At 38.0% G+C, this 22,291-nt stretch overlaps 1 protein-coding gene across 1 annotated transcript in view; it reads right to left on the bottom strand.

Moving 5' to 3' along the window:
- Window positions 1-2,269: 2,269 nt before the first annotated feature.
- SIDL (SIDL trafficking protein particle complex subunit 10) overlaps window positions 2,270-22,291 on the bottom strand; it is a 322,468-nt gene continuing 302,446 nt past the window's right edge. Inside the window, exon 21 of the mRNA XM_090388069.1 lies at window positions 2,270-2,552. Coding sequence (XP_090244195.1) covers window positions 2,419-2,552 — 134 coding nt within the window. The 3' untranslated portion in view covers window positions 2,270-2,418. The remainder of the gene's footprint in view (window positions 2,553-22,291) is intronic.

The raw sequence follows: 22,291 nt of genomic DNA, 5'->3' as shown, positions 1-22,291 counted from the left end.
TGGAAAACAAAGGCGGAGATGGATAGATGAAATTCATGACTTTATGGATAGTAAATGGATTGCCAGTGCTCAAAACAGAAGGAACTGAAAAGTTCCTGGAGAGGCCTTCATCCTGCAGTGGACTGAAAATGGCTGATGATGATGATGATGACAATGATGATTTACAATTATTTTTTTGATATCTAAAAGAAGTATCAAGATACTGCCCAGTTATTCTTTCATTTTTCACAGTGGTATTGTCTAGATAGATTTAGGGTGGCAAACCAAATTTGTTGTTTTCCCCCGGTTCCTTTTATCTCAGAGGCTGGTTTGCTCATCAAACTGGCAGTATACTACAGTTAAAAAAATGTCAGAGTTTTAGTATATTTTATAATCCAAAGATTACACACATATGCTGGTACACCAATATACTGTTGCCAGTGTAGACCACTGGCTGATAGTATGGTCTACTTTTGACTGTTGGTACAACAATGTTTTTTTTTTTTTTAACATAACTTTGTCAAAATCTGTATACTAGTAATCAGGACCCCCAAACCAAGGAAAACAACACTGTTCCTGTTTTAAGAGCAATGTTTGGATTCGATTTTAGATCAACAACCCAGAAAAACAAAACAAAAAAAATCCCTCTGCTAATTAACACAGATATCGTGTATTGCAATACATGAAAGGGAAATTTAATTGTTTTGTATTAAGTGGAATATTTTATCAGTTTTCCCGGCCACCCTAGGGTTGGGAAACTGAAAGTTTCCCAACCCTAGGGTGGTATTTTTGTTTTCCAAATTCAAGACAGTTCATGTAAACTCAAATCTACCTTCCCACCATTAAAATACAACAATAAAATCTTAAAAAGTGAAAATTCATAGTCCTATCATTATGAGGCTAACCACAAATCCTCTCCTCCAACTAACACTAAATATTATGGTCTTTGTGTCTCCCATTCTCTGTAGTGGCAGTATAGTAGTTTCATCACTATAAGTCATCTGCACCAATATTATGCATTATATTTTTATATTTTTTTTTACCATTGTGTACAAATAGTTCTAATGACAAGCCAGTATTAACCCATATGATGAAGATATGGTAGAGAATTAATATTACAAAGTGTTCATAAAAGATCTAAATGATTAAATATTGTAAAAAAAAATAAAAGGTAGCCATGCTAACAAGAAAACGGTTTATTGATATGATACAGCAACTGAAAAAGTTTTATTTACATGATCATTACACTTAAATGTGTGCATCCATCGTTGTGCGTAGGACATCTAATTGATTTTTCTTCATTCTAGTATGTTGAGTGAATACAACACCCATGATTCTGGCTCGTAGTTCTTGATGTGCAGAACTTCTTTCTAGTACATAAAATCTTTAACAAATCCTCACAGAAAGAAATCTCGAGGCATAATATTTGGTGAGCATAATGGCTAATCTATAAAGGTGGGAAATGTCTATGAAAGACTACAAAATCAACAGAGCCTAGGGTTGTGGTGTATACCAACTTGTGAACAATATGTGATTGCAGTTCCTATATATGTAGAAACATAAAATGCTAAAATATCGAGATAGGAAGTGTATGCCATGGTGTTTTGGAAAAAAAAAAAAAAAATTAAGGGGCTAATGGCTTGATTGTGTATCAGGCCACACCAAATATTAAGTTAATAGTTACAGTTTTCAGGTCAAAGGACCACATGAGGATTTTCTGAACTCAAAATGTGACCCTTGTGTCAGTTTGCCAATTTTTAATAAACTGTCAGTTATCAAAAAATTATGCACTGCACATTTCTAATTGAGATACTTATTTGTTCTCCTTACCTGTCCACCTAGAGTACACATTCATTTAGTTCACAAGTTTGAAAAGCAGTTTTATTAAATGACAGTAACATGCTTGAAGTGAAAATTATTTGAAGGGCTTTTACATGGTTTGATAACAGAAAGATATGAAGTAATATTATATATTAAAATAATAAAGAAACTACAACTATATGGCATATAATAATTACTATTATTTACAAAAATTATGGTATATAATTATTATAATTATATATCATATTTTTTTATTATACAAACTAGTTTATGATACAAATTTTAAAAATGTTTTGTATAATAAAAAAAAAAAAAAAACTTTTTTTCTTGGCAACTGAAAATCTGTCAGAAAAAAAAAAAAAAAAAAAAAAAGAAGCAATTTAACAGTAACCATATATATATATATGGATCATATTACAAGTACATAATCAGCATGTTTATAAATATCACGACAATTTGAGCACTTGGCTACATCTCACAAATTTACAGTAAGCATTTGATTACCTGGAGGAAAAACTGTTCAAATAAGGCAGAATTATTTACAAAAGTGTTATTTCTTGATTTTAACAATTAATAACCGTAAGTTTTATTCACTGACATATAATCAAAATGATAAGATCAAGAACCCAACATTTCAACGTTTGAAGTAGAAGGAAGAACATGGACTTGCATTGCTCGACTCCAGCTATATACCTGACCAGAATCAAAGCATTCTGAACGAGCCACACTATTTTCTCCTTGTTTACCAGAGTCTAAAAATAAAATGCTACATTAGTTAATGTTCTTCAAATCAATAATGAACAAAGAACATTTCTTAAACTTCAATGTTAAACTATTCCTTAAAATCAGACTATTTCATATATACCTTGAGAAGCAACTAGTTATGATTTGGAACATACTATATCGGACAGAATATATCTGGTGGAATATATATTTACATGCATTTAGTTTACTCATGTTGTTAAATGCAGTAACACTGTTATCAATCAACAAACTGTCTCTGATGATAGTAAGATAAACAGTTCAGTTATTACTGTTATTGGCAAAATGATGCAAGAAAGCAAGCTTATAACAGCATTAGACAACAAACCTTTTACCCACTACATTTTTCTGTCCTTTTAATAATTTGTCCAAGTTTGTTTAGACTTTCTACATTCACAACAAGGTCCTACTCAATATTATTTATTAAATGTTTTCTTTATTTAATTTTGAATTTATTCCAACATGACTGTTATTTTGTGATCTGAAGGCAAACTTACAAAAGTCTATTCTGCAATCATTCTTTTAAGGCCCTTGAGTGTTGCCTGAGAAAGAGTAAAGATGCCATTAGCATTCAGTTTACTTATCCCATTTAAAGTCTTAAACACCTTGAGTTTAAATAGATGCCTAGTTTCCAGAAGTTGCAATTTACAAAACTGAAGTCTTTCTTGGTAACAATAATATGCTTTTGTGTCTCAACTGATCTTGTTGCTCTTCTGTGCATGCTTTTCAACAGATTTCTGTTCTTCCTGAAATTAAGTTTCCAAACCTGTACGTCATGTCATAGGTTCTCAACCTGCAGTACACCTAATTGTGACAAATTTCTGTTCTTCCTGAAATTAAGTCTCCAAACCTGTATGTCATATCATAGGTTCTCAACCTGCGGTACACCTAATTGTGAGAGATGGTATGCAAATCCATAAGAAAAAAAAAAAAATAAATAAAAATAATAATTACAAATACATAAAAACATTTACATAAGTATCAACAATTTAAGCAAGCCTAATAATAATAATTATTATTATTTGCTATATGGTGCAAGGAAGCCTGAGGCTTATGCTGCACCAGCCAAAAAATATTTCTGAATTACCCTGTGTGTGTGTGTGTGTGTGTGTGTGTGTGTGTGTGAGAGAGAGAGAGAGAGAGAGAGAGAGAGAGAGAGAGAGAACACGAGTCAGAAGTAGAAGGGAAGAAGGGAATCACCAAGAAAGAGAAGAATGATGATATCTGGCTCAGGACCCTGGGTGTGGCAAGCCCATACTCACCAGATGCGAGTCCCTGGGGTTAATATAAAAGTAAAATCAGCAGTCTTGTTTGAAAAAAAAAAAAAAAGAAAAAAAAAGTGTGCTTGAATATCTGTCAAGACTGGGTGCATTTAGTACTGAATATGCCCTTGATCAAAGTCGAAAGAATTACTCAGATCAGCCATACATTTCTTTTCAACACAGATTATCTCTTAGGCGTCATGTTAAAGTCAGCCATTTATACAAAGGGTACTAGGAAAGTTTTGCAGTTTTGCAATATGACGCAACAATGAATCACAGGAAGCTGCTTGCTGCTGCATATTGAGACATGTTCATACGTGCATAGTAGCCGCCGCGCCAAGTCGATGGGCTCAGCTATTCATTAGTAGTGAGAGTGTAAAGTGCTTGCGATGGCACTGTGGTCACGAAATGAGATAAGGACAGTTTTGCGGTATAATTTTGTGCATGGTTTAACCATAGACCAGTGCTTAGAAGAAATGACTCTTGCATTAGATGATGATTGTCCACATCGTACAACGATATTCAGGTGGTATAGAGAATTCCAAAGGGGAAATTTCACTCTGGAGGATTCTGAGAGGCCGGGAAGGCCACGAACGTCAGTTACGGAGGAAAACGTTACTGCTGTGAGGAAAATGCTTGACGAAAACAGGCGAGTGACCTACCAACAGATAGAGGATACTTTGAGCCTAAATGCACCAGCAATTCGGTCAATTCTGCAAGATCATTTGCACGTGAAGAAACTTTGTTCTCTCTGGGTGCCGCATCAACTGACTGAAGAGCAGATGACACGACGTGTGACTTGGTGCCGGGAGATGTTAAAAAAGTTTGATAAGGGACAATCTCGGTATGTGAACAACATCGTGACAGGTGACGAGACTTGGCTGTACTATTACGATCTGCCGACCAAGGCTCAAAACAAAGTTTGGATCTTTGATGATGACGACACACCCGTAATTGTCAGAAAATCCCGATCTGTAAAGAAGAAAATGATAGCTGTATTTTTCAAATCGAGTGGAATTGTGGAACGTGTCGTTTTGGAGACGCAGAAGACAGTCACAGCTAAGTGGTATACTGAACAATGCCTGCCTAAAGTCATTGGATCTATAAAGAACCTGCGGCCAAAGTCAAGAATGGACACCTGAAACCACCATCACGATAATGCTGCAGCTCACCGCGCCAAAGCCTGCACCGAATATTTGACCACGACAGGACTGAAACTTCTCGAGCACCCTCCCTACAGTCCAGACCTTGCTCCCTGCGACTTTGCACTGTTCCCGCATGTGAAAATGAAGTTAAAAGGGAGGCGGTTTTCCAGTGATGAGGACCTTCTACGGACTTGGGACAACGAGTGTGCTTTACTCCCTAGTGAAACTTGGCAGAACTGGTTTAAAGATTGGTTTCGGAGGATGGAGAGGTGTATTGAATGTAAAGGAAATTACTTTGAAAAAATTAAATAAACAAAGCTGTATTGCAAAACTTTCTTAGTACCCTTTGTATAAACTTGGAGATGGTGAACAGGTTAACTTATACCTGGTTCAGCCATCTTAAATTCTATTCCAACTCAAGAAATTTTTGCTGGTAACATGATGGTACAGAAGAACAGACATCTTTGTAAGGTTCCCTGCTTGATGTTATCCTTACCATTTGTGAAATTTGCTATTCAGGAATTCTTTTGTAGTCTTACTCAATTGTATTTATCAAATGTTTTCCCTGTTTAATTTTGATGTTGTCCTGTCCATCAGTGATCAATATGAAGATAAGAATGGCCAACAGTTATGTTCCTAATGGCCAATAACTGATTATTGATATTGCTATAACAGAATTTTATGTTATAAAAAGAACTAAGGTTACAATGAATAAATAGGTGAAAAATAATGCTTTTTATTCATACTGATTTCTAAGTTTTATAGTATATTACTGTGGTGGTGGTGGTACAATAGCATTTAATTTTTAATGTGGTACATTAACAACAAGGTTGAGAACCTCTGCTTATGTGGCATTCAAGATTTGGCCTAGCCATTGGTTTATAAAATGGGATATCATTATATGAGCTGTCCTAGCAGCCTGTCTACACACTGCCCGGAGGAACTACGTTAGTCTGTACAATTAACCACAATTTTCATTATCAACTCTTCTGAGTTTAGCGTTACCCAAATGCATACCTGTATATGCTAGTTTTACAAAAAAAAAAAAACCCACAATAACTGAAATTAAGATATTAAAAGTTAAATCATCATTAAAAGACAAATATTAATATTAGAATTGCAAAATGATGTAATGCTTACCAGCATCGGCCAAAAAATGTATGTGAAAATACCTGTTAAAACTTATGATGCCCAAAAAAAAAAACCCAACAACTGCCCCCCGCTTCCAATTTTGTATTAATTTTTTCTTCTTGACAAATGGTGTCAAGAATATGTTTTGTATACTTAACATGGTGAGCAACATTACTCTTCCCACCAAGTAATATGTTAATGTCACCTCAGCACAAACTGCAAACCTACATCCTCTATATCTAGAATTAAAAGTGAACATGCAGAAGCCACCTAATATCGGCATTTCAGTACACATCATTAAATTCAGTAGGCTGGTAGCTAGAAAAAATAATGGATATGCATATTTGAAAAATAATACAAATTTGGGCAAGGTGATATTGTTGCACATGTTGGTTTCAATGATATTAAGAGTAGGAGATCTGAGGACCTATTTAACAAATACAGGGCAATGTTAGGAAAAGGTTTTAATTTAGGTTGAAAGTGCGGAGAATTCTGCTCAATATTTTCCCACGATAAAAGGGAGTATATGCTTAGAGCCTTGTCAATAAAATTGGCCCTGAAGAGACTGTGCAAGGATCACGGGGTAGAATTTTTCTTAACATAGTCTGTACTTTTTAACAGGAGAGGCTGGTTTTACAGGGATGGGATACATTTAAATAGACTGGGTTCAAGTATATTTGCTAATGCTATCATGGCAGGGTTGGTGGGTTGGAAAATTGCTAGCATGGGGGGATATACAGACTTAATAGATTGACTAGAGCCAAAGGCAGAGGTGAAAGTGATTTTTGCACTGCTTCTATTGGAACATGCAGCAACCTGGAAAGCAAGGTGTTAGGGTAATTAAGATAAGAATAACAGGTGCAAATATACTTGCACATATTGCAGACATTGTAAGGATATCGGATATGTGGTGTCACCAGAAATAAGGGATGCTGAGTTAGCATTAGCATTAGTAGGGGCATACAATGCAAGAAAGCAAGCTTATGCAGCATCAGCCAAAAAACAACAACAAAACACCCTCCCATTTGTTCCAAATGCCTGTCCAGCTCAGCATTAAATTTATTTAGCATTAGCATTAGTGCAAATGCTAAATAAAACAAAACAAAAAACTCCACTTCACCCCTCTGTTCGTTTGAAATATCTGTCCAGCTGAGCATTAAAGTTATTTAGGCTATCAACTTCCACGACAAGGGATGGAAGTCTGTTCCACCAACCAACTATCCGCTGGCTAAAGGCAAATTTGCACATCTATCATACATCTGTCTTTCCTCAATTTGAATTTATGCCCTCTCAGGTGATAAATCTGAGCAAGAGGAAGAATCCCATCAGCATTGAGCATGCTCAAACCATTCAAAGCTTTATACACCTCTATCAGATCACCTCGCCGGTGCCTAGTCTCCAGACACTGTAATTTGCAAAACTTAAGCCTTTCTTCGTAAGAGCAACCCTTTGTTCCATTCACTAATCTCGTTGCCCTTCTCTCTACTCATTCCAGCAGCTCTACATTCTTCTTGAAATGAGGCCTCCAGACCTGTATACAGTACTCAAGGTGTGGCCCGACCATTGCCTTATACAAGGGAATAATCACCTCTTTATCCCTGCTAGAAAAATTCCTGTATATCGTTGACAAGACACCATGAGCTACTCCTGCAGCCCGTCTGCACTGCTCAGAGAACTTCATATCTGCCTGCACAATAACCCCCAGGTCCTTTTTATTCTCTACCACTGTCAGTGTAGTACCAGAGTTGATACGTTGCTCTGGGGTTGCTGTTTCCCATGTGTAGTACTTTACATTTGTCAATGTTAAACTTCATTTGCCACCTCATTGCCCATCTGCTCAACCTTTCCAGATCCTGTTGCAGCAGCATACCGTCAGTAGTGTCCTTAATAACCCTGCCAACCTTTGTATCGGCTGCAAAATTGGACATTAAGCTTGATATACCATCATCAATATTATTTATAAATACAGAAAACAATAATGGACTCAACATTGAACCCTGAGGGACTCCACTAATAACATTAGTCCATGATGAGCAGTGTCCATTAATTACCACTCTCTGTCTTCTCCCCCTCAACCACCACTTTATCCATTGCAGCAATTTGCCTACAATGCCACACTGCTCCAATTTGTGCAGCAGTCTTCCATGTGCAACAGTATCAAAAGCCTTTCTAAGATCCAAGTATATAATATCAAAGTTATTCCCTGCATCCAGTTCTTTTGTGACTGCATCATAGTATCCAATCAAATTGGTCAGGCAAGACTTCCCCTTAACAAAACCATGCTGTGTCCGAGCTATAACTGAAGTCTTGTCTAGATGATCCTGCAGTGCTTCTTTAACCAGTGCCTCCATTAATTTTCCTGGAACAGAAGTTAAACTCACAGGTCTATAATTACTTGTGTCAGCCTTTGATCCTCCTTTGTGAATTGGGGTCACATTTGCACATTTCCAGTCTATGGGTACCTCCCCTGAGTCCAAGGAAGCTCTCATAATTATGGCTAAGGGTTTGCTTACTTCCTTTGCTGCCTCCTTTAATATAACTGGATAGATCCCATACACCCCAGGTGCCTTTCTTGTGTTTATCTTCAACAATCTCTCCTCCACTTTACTCTCAGTTATTACAAGATTATCTAGCTTACTGCCAGAGTTGAATGCACCTCTGGTATTTCCCTTGCTGAATAACTCCTCATGTGTCAATGTTGATGCAAAATATTCATTTAGTTTGTTAGCTACCTGAGCAGGATCATCAACAGTTGAACCACCGATATCAAGTGGACCAATCTGATTCATCCCCTTCCTTCTAGATTTTACATAAGTAAAGTACTCTTTGCTATTTTTCTTTGCATCTCTTGCCAAAGATTTCTCGTAATCTGCCTTCGCCTGCCTAACCTCCTTTGTAACAGATCAACTTATATCTATCACAGGTTTCTGTGTCACAGGTTAATTTGTATGTATCCAATGCATTTTTCTTCTCTGCCATATGTCTCATTAGTTCATCTGACATCCATTTATGCCTAAACCTTGAACAATATTTCTTAGTTGGTATGAAAGCCTAGTAGCTTCCAAGATAAGTTCTTTGAATGCTTCTCATTTTGAATTTGCTGTTGGTAACATCATCAGTTGGTCCCACTGTATAGAGTTTAAATACTGCCTCAGACCATTGTAGTTGCCTTTACGAAAGCAATAACCCTTCCCTTTATCTCTGATGGTAGTTAGCTCTTTGAGTAAATCCCACTTCAGCACACTGTGATCACTGCCACCTAGTGGTTCCTTTATCTGCAGATTCTTAATGCATGAAGAATCACTACTGATAATCAAATCAAGAGTATTACTCCCTCTAGTTGCCTCCCGAACATGCTGATGTAGAAAACAATCATCCAATAAATTCCCAAAAGCCTTGCTAGTGTGTGAGTGACCAACCCACAAATTCCAGTCAATATCTGGGAAATTAAAATCCCCCATTATAAGACTCTCTGATTTACTGACCCACTCTATTTCCCTGTACAGTTTTTTATTATACTCATCAGAGTCATTAGGCCTATAGCACACTTCTACTCTCAATTTTAATCTCCCAATGCTTATGTCACCAAACTGACTTGACACTGCACTGTCCAGCGATGTCGACTGGCTTCACTTCCTTGGATTTTATGTGTTTCTTAACTAATAGCATAACCCCTCCTCCCTTCCTATCCTGTCTATCCTCTCTGTAGACGTTGTACTCCCCAAATTCCAGTTCTGCATTCCCTATATCTGTGTGACACCACGTCTCTGATATCCCAACAATATCCGGCTTTGATGCTTTGAGCAATACCTCAAATTCATCAAATTTATTTACCAAACTCCTAGCATTGGTGTACACGCAAGTATACATGCACCTGTTCCTATTCTTAGCTACCCTAACACAACCCATGTGTTTACTTGTACCGCAATGACTCCCAGCAGTGTCTGAAATATCCTGCATCTTGTTTTCCAGGCTTCTGCTCATTCCAATAGAAGCAGTGCAACAATCACTTTCACCTCTGCCAGTGGCTACTGTTAATCTATTAGTCCTTGTATCCCACCAAGCTAGCAGTTTTCCGACCAACCTAACACTGCCTCGATAGCATCAGCAAATATTCTTGCACCCTTTCTATTTAAGTGTATCCCATCCCTGTAGAAGCAGTCTCTCCTGTTAACAAGTACAGACCAGGCTGAAAAAAATTCTACCCCTTGAGCCTTGCACAATCTTTCCCGGGCCGAATTGATTGATAAGGCTCTCATCATATACTCCCTCCTATCGTATCTGGGCAGAATTGCAGACACTTTCAAAATCAACCCTAATTCATGGGGTTTTTTTTAAGGCTATTAGTTTCCTAATAGTATTTAGGCTAGATAAGTTGGCTATTAGGCTAGTTGGCCAACTAGATAAGTTGGCTATATTTTAGGCTATTAGTTTCCACAACAAAAGATGGAAGCATGTTCCACCAATCAACTACCCGCTGGCTAAAGGCAAATTTCCGCACATCTATTCTACAACTATCTTTCCTCAATTTGAAACTGTGCTCCCTTAGGTTCTTAGTCTGAGCAAGAGGAAGAATCCCATCAGCATTCAGCTTGCTCAACCCATTCAACACCTTATACACCTCAATCAGATCACCTTACAGGTGCCTACTCTCCAGGCGCTGCAATTTGCAGAACTTAAGCCTTTCTTGGTAAGAGCACCCCTTTGTTCCCCTCACCAATCTTGTTGTCTTTCTTTGTACTCATTCTAGCAACTCTACCTCCTTCCTAAATGAGGCCTCCAGACCTGAACACAGTACTCTAGGTGTGGTCTGATCATTGCCTTGTATAACGGAATAATCATCTCCCTGTCCCTGCTAGCAAAATTCCTATATAATTTTGACAAGACTTCATGACCTGCCCTGGCAGCTCGTCTGCACTGCTCAGAGAACTTCATATTTGACTGCACAATTACCCCCAGGTCTTTTTCACTTTCCACTTCCCTGAGTGTAGTGTCACACAGTTAGTACGTTTATCTTTGGTTATGCTACCCATATGCAGTACTTTGCATTTTTAAATGTTAAACTTCAGTCGCCACTTCTCAGCCCATTTTCCCAACTTATCTAGATTCAGCTGGAGTAGCATACTGTCTTTACTGTCATTAACAACCCTGCCATCCTTTGTATCATCTGCAAACTTGGATGTTAAACCTGATATACCTTCATCAATATCACTGACAAATATACAAAACAACAGTGGACCCAACACCAAACCCTGGGGAACTCCACTAATAACATTTGCCCATGAAAATACATTGATTACCACTCTCTGTCATCTCCCACTCAACCATCCCTTTATCCATTGTAGCAACTTACCCTTAATGCCATACCTCTCCAATTTGTACAGCAGTCTTCCATGTGCAACAACATCAAAAGTTATCCTGAAATACAAGAATATGATATCAAAATTATTTTTGGCATTCAGTTCCTTTGTGACCACATCACAGTATCCAATCAAATTGGTCAGACAAGACCTCCCTTTTCTTTGGATGAGATATATAGTGCCATTATGCAGGCTGTGGATGGCTGATTGCCTGGCCTTGATCTCATCGAGGTTAAGGTATTGAAAAGGATATAACAAATAAGACATGATCTATTTATAAAGATCCAGAGGTTTAACCAGAGGTGTATTGCTAAAAAAAAGTACCGGAACACTCGTCAATTAAGTACAAATGGTTACCTATGCTTTTTTCATTTGCAAAAAAAATAAGTCAAAGGTTAGGATTTATAACTATTAAATAAAAATTTCAAAAGTAAAAAACAAAGACAAAAAATTAAAAAAAATCAGAAAAGTAAAAAACGAAAACAAGAACTCCAAAATAATATAAAAATTACCGTTCAGTATAAAATAATATATCAAAATACAGTAAACCCCCGCTATTCGCGGGGGTTACGTTCCTGAGAAATGCCGTGAATACCAAAAATGCGAATACTGAGTTATGGCTCCCATAGTAATAAAGGGGTTCCGTTCCAAAGTATGAAATATATAAGAAAAACTAGTCTAAAATTTTGTCTATGTATGCATTATATGTATCTTCATAATATGACTATGTACATAGACAGTACATATTGAAATGCAAGCATATGGCATCGAAATGAAAATAAAAAACAATTTAATATTAAATGTAATATTTATTAGAAATTTCAAACAAATCTTTCAAACCAGCGCCTTTGCTAACTAAAAAACTTATCCTGCCAGTGCTATCACCTGTTTTGCTAAAGTGTTGATAAAGGAGTTTTGCCTTTTCACGAATGATGAGTGAACTTAACGGAATTTTATTTTGAGTTCAGTCTTCTATCTGCAGATTTAAAGCCTTTTCCGTTTTTTTCTAATTTAATATCGAGTTACAGAGCAAATTTTTGAAGCAATTAGCGCATTTTCAAGGATACTGCGGCGCATTTTTTCTTACGATTTCTAGATTGATCGTACCGTTGACTCACTGATTTTATGTTTTGCCACTGAGGAGACACTTTCCATTAGAAATTTTGTCTAATAACTCAATTTTATTCGCTAATGTCATCACCTTCTTTGATCTTTTCACATTTCCCTTGTTATTCGTAGCCATATTTTTCTACGGGTTAGAAAGAACTTGTCCACAATAAAGTCACTTTCTTCCGTTAACACACTCGAAAAAGTCTGTTTTACCCTGCAAAACGGTAAATTTATCACTTTTGTAAGCATATCAATTTATAAATTGATAAATTTATTCAATTTATAAGCATATAAATTAAAAGCAAACGACGAAACCTTCCATGACAAGCGCATAACACATACTGAACAAGGCGTAGCGAGAAACATCCACACCGGGATTTTGTCACCCCTTTCCCCCCACCCACTGAGCACTGTTTTGACCGGAAAGATAATTTTAGCCACGCCCATGTGTTTTTTATGGCGGAAAATGTTCACGGCGCTTTAAAATTCAAATTTTTTTTTAGGTTTCATTTTATATTAAATCAGCGACCGCGAATATGCGAAACCGCAAATACGGATACCAGGAATAGGAGGGGGGGGTTACTGTAATATAAAAAATACTGAATAAAAAAAAAAAAAAAAAATCCTCTTCACCGTTCTCCAGAAGACTATATGAGCACATCACATCAACTGTACAGTAACTGAACTAGACTTCACACTCACAGTTCATAGAACAACCAGTTCTAGCATTCAACTCATGGCGAATAAAAATACAGCGTTCACAGGCATTACAGTATATTTCATTCATTGGATCTCTCTATCTAACACATTGTACTTTAATAAGAAACGTTCAAGTTTCATTGTGAAATTTATATTTTTGTTTTTATATAAATTTCTAAAGAAATCTATTAATTTTAAAGATTACTATTAATATATATTTTTAGTAGCAATGGATAAAATATATATTATTTTTCCCTCCGTCCCCTTTGATTATGCCATTGTTTCATAATATTAGGTGTATAAATTTAATTATTTTCTATTATGACATTTAGAAAAAAGTACCGGAACGTTAAACACAGTGGTGTATTCGGGTCGGAATGTTCTGGCGCGAATACACCACTGTGTTTAAAAGATGTTTGGAGTTGGGTGCCTTCTCTCATGCATAGAGAGTGGCCATTTTGAAATTGATAATTAAAAGTCCAGAGAAGTGACCCAGTGGAACGGGTTCTTAAAATACCATAGCCTTGTTGTTTGTGATAGCAAAGACATATGAATGAATATGCACTAGTTTTATAATGATTAAATATGATGAGAATCAAATGTCCACAAATAATCAATATTGTTACAGAAAAGGCAAGTCTGCCGATGATTGCTATCTAGCATTAGCATACGCATACAATGCAAGTAACCAAGCTTATGCAGCATCAGCCAAAAAAAAACCCTTCCCATTTCACCCCTCCAATCATTCCAAATGCCTGTCCAGCTCAGCCTTAAATTTATTTAGGCTATCAACTTCCACCACAGAAAAAGATGGAAGTCTGTTCCACCAATCAACTACCTGCTGGCTAAAGGCAAATTTCCGCACATGTATTCTACAACTCTCTTTCCTCAATTTGAATCTGTGTCCTCTCAAATTCTTAATCTGAGCAAGAGGAAGGATCCCATTAGCATTCAGCTTGCTCAAGCCATTCAAGGCCTTTCACCTTGCAGATACCTACACTCCAGGCACTGCAGTTTGCAGAACTTAAGCCTTTCTTGGTAAGAGCACCCCTTTGTTCCCCTCACCAATCTTGTTGCCCTTCTTTGTACTCATTCTAGCAACTCTACCTCCTTCCTAAATGAGGCCTCCAGACCTGAACACAGTACTCTAGGTGTGGTCTGATCATTGCCTTGTATAACGGAATAATCATCTCCCTGTCCCTGCTAGCAAAATTCCTATATATCATTGACAAGACTTCATGACCTGCCCTGGCAGCTCGTCTGCACTGCTCAGAGAACTTCATATTTGACTGCACAATTACCCCCAGGTCTTTTTCACTTTCCACGTCCCTGAGTGTAGTGCCACACAGTTAGTACGTTTCTCTTTGGTTATGCTACCCATATGCAGTACTTTGCATTTGTCAATGTTAAACTTCGTTCGCCACTTCTCAGCCCATTTTCTCAACTTATCTAGATCCAGCTGGAGTAGCATACTGTCTTTACTGTCATTAACAACCCTGCCAATCTTTGTATCATCTGCAAACTTGGACATTAAACCTGATATATCTTCATCAATATCATTGATAAATATACAAAACAACAGTGGACCCAACACCAAACCCTGGGGAACTACGCTAATAACATTTGCCCATGAAAAGTACATTGATTACCACTCTGTAGTCTCCCACTCAACCATCCCTTTATCCATTGTAGCAACTTACCCTTAATGCCATACCTCTCCAATTTGTACAGCAGTCCTCCATGTGCAACAGCATCAAAAGCTTTCCTGAAATACAAGAATATGATATCAAAATTATTTTTGGCATTCAGTTCCTTTGCGACCACATCATAGTATCCAATCAAATTGGTCAGACAAGACCTCCCTTTAACACACCCATGCTGTGTCTTAACTATTACTGCAGTCTTGTCTAGATGATCCTGCAATGCTTCTTTAACCAGTGATTCCATTATTTTCCACAGATCACAAGTTAAACTAACAGGTCTGTAGTTACTTGTGTCACCATTTTAACCCACTTTGTGAATTGGTGATACATTTGCACACCTCCAGTCCATGGAGACCTCCCGAGTCCAAGGAATCTCTCATAATTATGTCTTAGGGTTTGCTTACTTCCTTTGCTGCCGCCTTTAATATAACTGGATAGATCTCATCCACACCAAAAGATGAGAGAGTGGGCTTGTCCTGGATCCATTAGCAAGTGACCAGGAATTAAGATGATTAATAGCTTGTTGCAGTTCTTTCACTCATCCTCATGTTGCACGACTGACAAAATATGCTAAAGTCATCAACATAGAGTGCACTATTTACCATTGGATGAAGTTGTTCTGTGATGGAATTTACTTTGATGGCAAAAAAGCGTGACATTTATATGAATTTTTTTTATATGAAAGACCGATTGGCTAAAAAGTTTTTAATAAAAATAGGGTGATGCCCTCTAAGACTGAGGTTATGCAAATCTTTTAAGATGACAAATATCCACGTTGTGCCATACACTTTCTCCATGTCAAAGTATGTAGACACCAAATGTTCTCGTTTTAGGAAAGTATCCCAGATGGATGTTTCCAGTCTAATAAGATGGTCCAGAGGACCGGTTTTTTCGGAAGCTGAACTGGATGTTGGAGAGAAGGTCGTTTGATTCTAAATACCATATTAAACGAAAATTAAACATTCTCTCCAGGATTTTGCACAGATAATTAGTAGGGATTTTAGGATCCTTTCCTGGCTTTGCAAAGGCAAAAACAATTGCCATGCATCAGGAATCTGGAAATTGTTCTTCAATATAGATTCTGTTATATAGAAAGAGCAGGCAATCTCTAGATGTTGGAGAAAGATGCTTAAGCATTTCATAATGGATGTCATCTGGTCCAACAGCACTTGCCTTAGAAAGGGAGAGAGCTCTTTTTAGTTCCTGTGTAGTGAAAGGCACATTGTAAGGAAAAAGGCCCTTTAGTGTGAAATTTAGTGTCTGTTTTTCTCTTTTATGTTTGAGGACCAGGAACTCTGGGAACAGATTGCAGAACATATTGCAGATGGCCCTGCAATAGTGCATCCATAATATCGTAGGATCGATGAAGGGTGAGATGTATATTTTCCCTTCATTTTCCTGATTTTATCCCAGACCCCCTTAGTGCTGTTAGACTGGGTAATAGATGATGTAAAACAGATCCATGATTCCTTTTGACTCCGACAGCAAATGTGTAGTGTGCTTTGGCTTGTGTCTTTTTAAAGGCTATCAGATTGACTGTGGTAGGATATCAGCAGAATATCCCCCAAGCTTTGTTGTTTTGAGCTTTTTTTGTTGCTGTGCATTGTGAATTCCACCATGGTTTGGGAAAAGGTGAAAACCAGGTGGATGTTTTCAGAATGACATTGGCAGCTGCTTGGAAGGTATTTTCTGTGATGTAAGTGACTGCATCATTGATAGGTTCCCAAGTGATGGCATGTGGTCAAAATTTGCCTAATGTTGGAAGGCATTCAAGTCAGCCTGATCAGTCTTCCACTGTGGCAACCTGAAAGGAAGACACTGTCTCCCACTGTGTAAGCAGGTTATCATAGGGAAGTGATCACTTCCATATGGATTCTCCTCCACTTCCCAAGTTAATGAAGGGAGTAGAGAAGGGGCACAGATAGAAAGATCAATGGCAGAAAACGTACAGGTAGAATTAACATCCATTAAATTAAAAAAATTTAAATCCCTGAGGAGAAACAACTGCATTACAAGATTATCAAGGTCTTCCTGGGAGATGTTAGTCCCATGGTGGCAAATATATAGGGCACATGATTAACAAAAACCATGAATTGCAACAGCCTCTATGCTGGTTGTAAGTAGCACAGGCTGAACTGGGGTGTTGTTGTTATTTGGTTTTTTTTAGGAGCATTAGCAACTAAGGCTATATTGCTCCGGGGATATGCGGTGGTCATTCCCTGACCTTTCCGCATCCTCCGTATTTGGTGGTCACGGGCTCGAACCCCGGTCTAATCAAGAAGCATGTGCTATGCACTGCTGCTCCTGCCCACCTGGCTACAGAGGGGCCGAACCAGGATGTGGTTGCCCACAAGGATAGTCACTCCTCCACGAGCAGGACCACCTGCAATTCTATCCTTACGACAAAAAGTCACGTTATGCATGGTAGGGGTCATCATTTGCCTTTAGGTAAGCCTCTTGCAAACAAAAGTAGAATGCTTCGTGCTTCTGCAGGAGGGTCTTGATGTCATCAGTATTTGGCCAGAATCCACGATAATTCCTACAATGGAATTATCGTGGATTCCGGCGAATTTAGCGTTAATTTTGACTTGGTAGCTCCATTCAGGTGGCTTCTGATGTGCTGAGGACTTACTTTTGTCAGTCTTGGATTTATCTTTTCCAAGACTAATTTTGTCTGGTACCTCCTTATCCTCTACATCCACTGTTTCTGGTATTATGGGTGGCTCTTCTGATCTTTTTGGCTTTTCTTTTCTTACACTTGGTTTTGGTAGTGGTGCAACACTAGGAAGTACGGATATAGGAGGGCAGCTGACTGTTTTTTGGTTGGGCTTTTGTGAATGCAATAAATAGCAAGCAATCGGCATGAATGACTCTCTTGGTGGTATAGTGATCTCAGTTTTTGTACCGATAGTTCACTTCACAGAAACCTTCTGGGTGTATGAAGGTTTCGTGCCATTTACTGGTTGGAAACATTTTCTAGTGGCCTCTGGGTAGGAGATATTCAGCTCTGTTTTTAATTTCTTTTTCATCCTTCAACTGTTGGCATGCTCTAGAGTAACGGGTGTTCTTCTTGGCAATTTATACAGGTTGGTTTTGAACCTGAACATTCTTTGATCTCGTGGTCTTTAGCACCTGATCGAGCACAGGCAGGGTTACCATGACAAGCTGTTTCTGAGTGGCCGTATTTTTGGCATCTAAAACACCTCAGTAGGTTTGGAATGTAAATCCTCATTGGGCAGTTGAAGTATCCTGCCTTGATGGAACTTGAGGCCGTGAGGTATTGAATGTTAGGATGAGAACTCTGGTTGGGACAAGATTCCCATCCTTTTGTATGGATATTCTCTTAACAGTTGTCACTCCTTGGTCTTTCAATTCAGAGCAAATCTCTTCTTCTGATATATGAAGGTCCCACTCTGATATGACACCTCGTGAAGAATTCAGAATTTTATGGGGGGTTTACAGTGATAGGCATTCCTCTATGGATGTAGATTTCAGGATATTTTCCGCTTGTTTTGCAGTTGAAGCTTCGACCAAAAGGTCACTAGAATGCAACTGTTTTAAGGATTTTGGTGATTCTGCAACCCTTCTAATCCTTTCTGGACGAAGAAGGGTGACATCTTCTTGACTGACTGCTCTCCAGTGGAATGGAGAATGAGCAAGAATGGTGTCACTGAGGGTGGTGTATCCTCTGTTCTGGCTCTTTTTTTATGGAGGTGTTTTTCGTGTTATTATTTCGATTAGGTAGGGGCCTTGTTGGGGTGCCAGAAGAAAGAGGATTTAAATTACTCATAGGAGTAAAATAAACATTTCAGATGCTCTAAGTACCTCACCCACCACGGAGCCTACAAAGGGATACCCACTTGTGAAATAGAAGGTACTGCATACACAAATGGGGACAGCAAGTTTGCTTAGGAGCATCATTTCAAATAAGTTTCAAAGGACCCACGTTTCAAATAAGCCTTGATCCCGTCCCAGGATCAAAGGGAGGGAGACTTATTGGAACGCAGTTGACACTAGCAGTAAGAACCACCCACTGATTGATCCCAGATGGGCTGGTCTTGGACAACCCATCTTGTTGAAGCAGTGTATTAAGGCTGAGTATATAATAGGCCTCCATAGCTGAGTGGTCAGGAGTAGGAGTGCAGTAGCACACGCTTCTTGAGTAGACCGTGGTTCAAGCCCCTGACTGCTAAATACGGTTGATCTGCCAACCCGCACTGGGTTGGCAGAAGCCTCCTCAGCAACATGAATTGCTGAGGAGGCTTCCATCCTGCAGTGGGTTGATAACAGCTGCAGTTTACTTTTTTTTCTTTTTTTTTTATTTATTAAGGCTGGGTCCCCAACCATCAGGATCCCCCTTTCCGAGTTTCCACAGGTCGCGGCACACGGCTGCACACCCGAATTCCAATAATGTAACCCTGGAACCAAGGTATGGGGCATTAGATCCCAGTGATGCTAATTTTGAAGGCCAGCAGCATCACTGGGAGGTCCCCACGTCGAGGGGCACAAGATTTAGAAAAATTAGGCAGATAGGATGAGAAATGGCAGTTGAAGTTTGACACTGACAAATGCATGGTATTATATATGGGTAGCAGTAATTCCAGATTAATGCACATACTACGTAGTACTGTACTCAGGGTAGTGGAAAATGAAAAAGACCTGCAGCTAATTATGCAGTCAGATATGAAGTTCTCTGAGCAGTGTAGACAGCCTTTTTGTTAATGATATACAGGAATTTTGCTAGCAGGGATAAGGAGGTGATTATCTCATTGTATAAAGTAATGGTTTGGTCACATCTTGAGTACTGCATACAGGTCTGAAGGCCTTATTTTAGGAAAGTTGTAGATCCACTGCAATGACTGCAGAGAAGGGCAATGAGATTGATGAAGGGAGCAAAAGGATGCTCTTAACAAGAAAGGCTTCAGTTCTGAAAATTGCAGCATCTGTAGACTAGTTTCCAGATGTGAGGAAGGATGGCTGCAGGATAAATGTGTAGAAGTTGCTTTTAGCCAGTAGGTTGTTAATCACTGGAATGAACTTCCATACGTTTTGTGGAAATGGATAGTTGAAATAAATTCGGGGAAGAACTAGGTAAATTTTTGGAGGAGATGGGCAGTGAAGTATTTTAAGTTGATATCATTTTCCAGTACTAATAATAATAGATATATTACAGTGACATCAATGTAAATTTCAAATGGAATTTAAAATTCTTTATGCATTCACAAATTCATCAGAATTCAGTTTTATTGTAGGATGCAAATTTCACATATTTTGGCACTTTCAGTTTTAAATTAATGAAATTTTACTGTATATTGCTGGTGTCCTCCATAGCAGCTTAGATATCACTATTTGCCACTCATTTTCAGAGATGTGGTGTCAATTCCTGTCAACAACTGAAGGAATTTCAAAAGTCCTCTTCAATCAAGGATTCAGTTAGCCAATCTCAGGCAGAGGGAGTTTTTCAGCCTGCAAAACATAAAATTGCCTGTGTGTGTGTGTGTGTGTGTGTGTGGTTCCTAAGGTTTGTTGTGTTTTGCAGCTATGGTTACATTTGTTGTCTAAATTCTGATGGAAGTCAAATTCGGATTTTATTTGTGAGCCCAGTGGATTGAATTTTTTCAAAGTCTGGCCATTATGAAATAGCCAAATTCTCTGTTTGCATCTTCATGATGATGGAACTGTTAACCCTGGGTATATCTTTATGTGCAAGGTCAAAACACTGCACCTAATATATTGTAAGTGATCACCAAGGTGTGAACCAATGTGTGCAAGAATTGAGATATGGTATTCACATCATAGAAGAATGATTTGATTTGATTTTGATTTTTGTGGTGCAAAAACAGCAAGGTTATAGTGTACCATGAAAAGGTTAAAATATAAAAAGATAAGACTGGTAACTTTTAAAAAGGTTACTTCGTTGAAAAGTGCATATATATAAAGACATATCAATAAATAAAATCAGAACAATGATAAAAGCAAATTGTATATTTCATATGAGTGTATATATATTAATCAATTTTAAAAATTTAACAACTGCTGACACACTGTCATTGTTATTTAAAATCAAATCTGACTGAGTGTATATGGCTCAGTCTGATGGATAAAAGTGGTAAAACGAGCATTTCTAAAACTGGTACAATCACATAAAATATATTGAATGCATAAAATGGTGTAGCATTGCTCGCACATAGGAGGGTCATCAGCCCTCAGCAAAAAGGAGTGTGTCACATGACAGTGTCCTATGCGGAGCCAAGCAAGAACAACTTCCTCTTTGCAATCACTGTGTAAGCTGGACCGCCAAGGATGGATCACAGGCCATAGAAGAATGGCTGATCCTCTGTGTTACCAGGCAATAATAGGTGGTAGAAACATCACCACTTTGCTTACAGCATGCAAGAAGTGAAGGAAACCATGTTTAGTCTTCAGAACAAAGCTCCAGCATCTCTGCTTCTCTATTATACAGTATGGGTCATGTCTTTTGAGGTTATGAAGGCTATACCTGGTTAGATCCAGTCATTCTTAGCACATGCCATCTAAGTCATTCTTAGCACATGAATCTGAAATGGGATGACCTGCATGATTTCTGTTCTCTGTCCTCGAGTGGATTACAGTTTTAAATTTCATGATCTTAATGTTTGCTAAGATCACGGGAGTGAAATTATTGTTGTAGGAATGAAATCCTTTATTGCTCATTCCACCAAAAATCTTATCCTTTATCTAAATTTTGATTTTATAATAAATGTGATAAGGCTGTTCAAAATGGTAGTAGAGTCTTTTTGATTCCTGGCCAAAGCTATTGGCAGAAACTTCTTTCCATCTAGATTTCAACCTCTGCTACATTCTCTACATAAGACCTTTATTTTTACTCTAACTCTTGCATCCATGATCTTTGTAAGTCATCTGGAAATCAGCTTTGTAAATCACCTGCCAAACAAATTCCACTAAATGCCCTGTGGTCTTTGGACACAAGAAAACATTAGAAGAATTCTAAATAATCTTGATTCCTATGAAGTCTCCTGATCTTTCAGTGACATTTCTCCACTTGTTTTCAATACTTGTGTTCTTAAGCTTGCTCCTGTTCTGTGTTGCCTTTTTAGACTCTTTTCTTATGGGGAAATCTATCAAGTACCAACTCTTAACCTATTTAAAAACTTTCTATCTGATCAATGATCACCAATATGGATTCTATTAGAGTCAATACAGTGATGATATATCGGCTTACGTTACTCATCTTTGGACAATTCAACAGAAAAGATTGGTGAAACTCAATAAGTTGCTCTTGACATTTCCAAAACTTTTGATCAAGTGTATGGTATAGT

This window comes from Mastigoproctus giganteus, chromosome 13 (assembly GCF_048544385.1).
Source record: "Mastigoproctus giganteus isolate SK-2022 chromosome 13, ASM4854438v1, whole genome shotgun sequence".
NCBI lineage: Eukaryota > Metazoa > Arthropoda > Arachnida > Uropygi > Thelyphonidae > Mastigoproctus > Mastigoproctus giganteus.
This window is presented reverse-complemented; position numbering and strand designations above follow the sequence as displayed.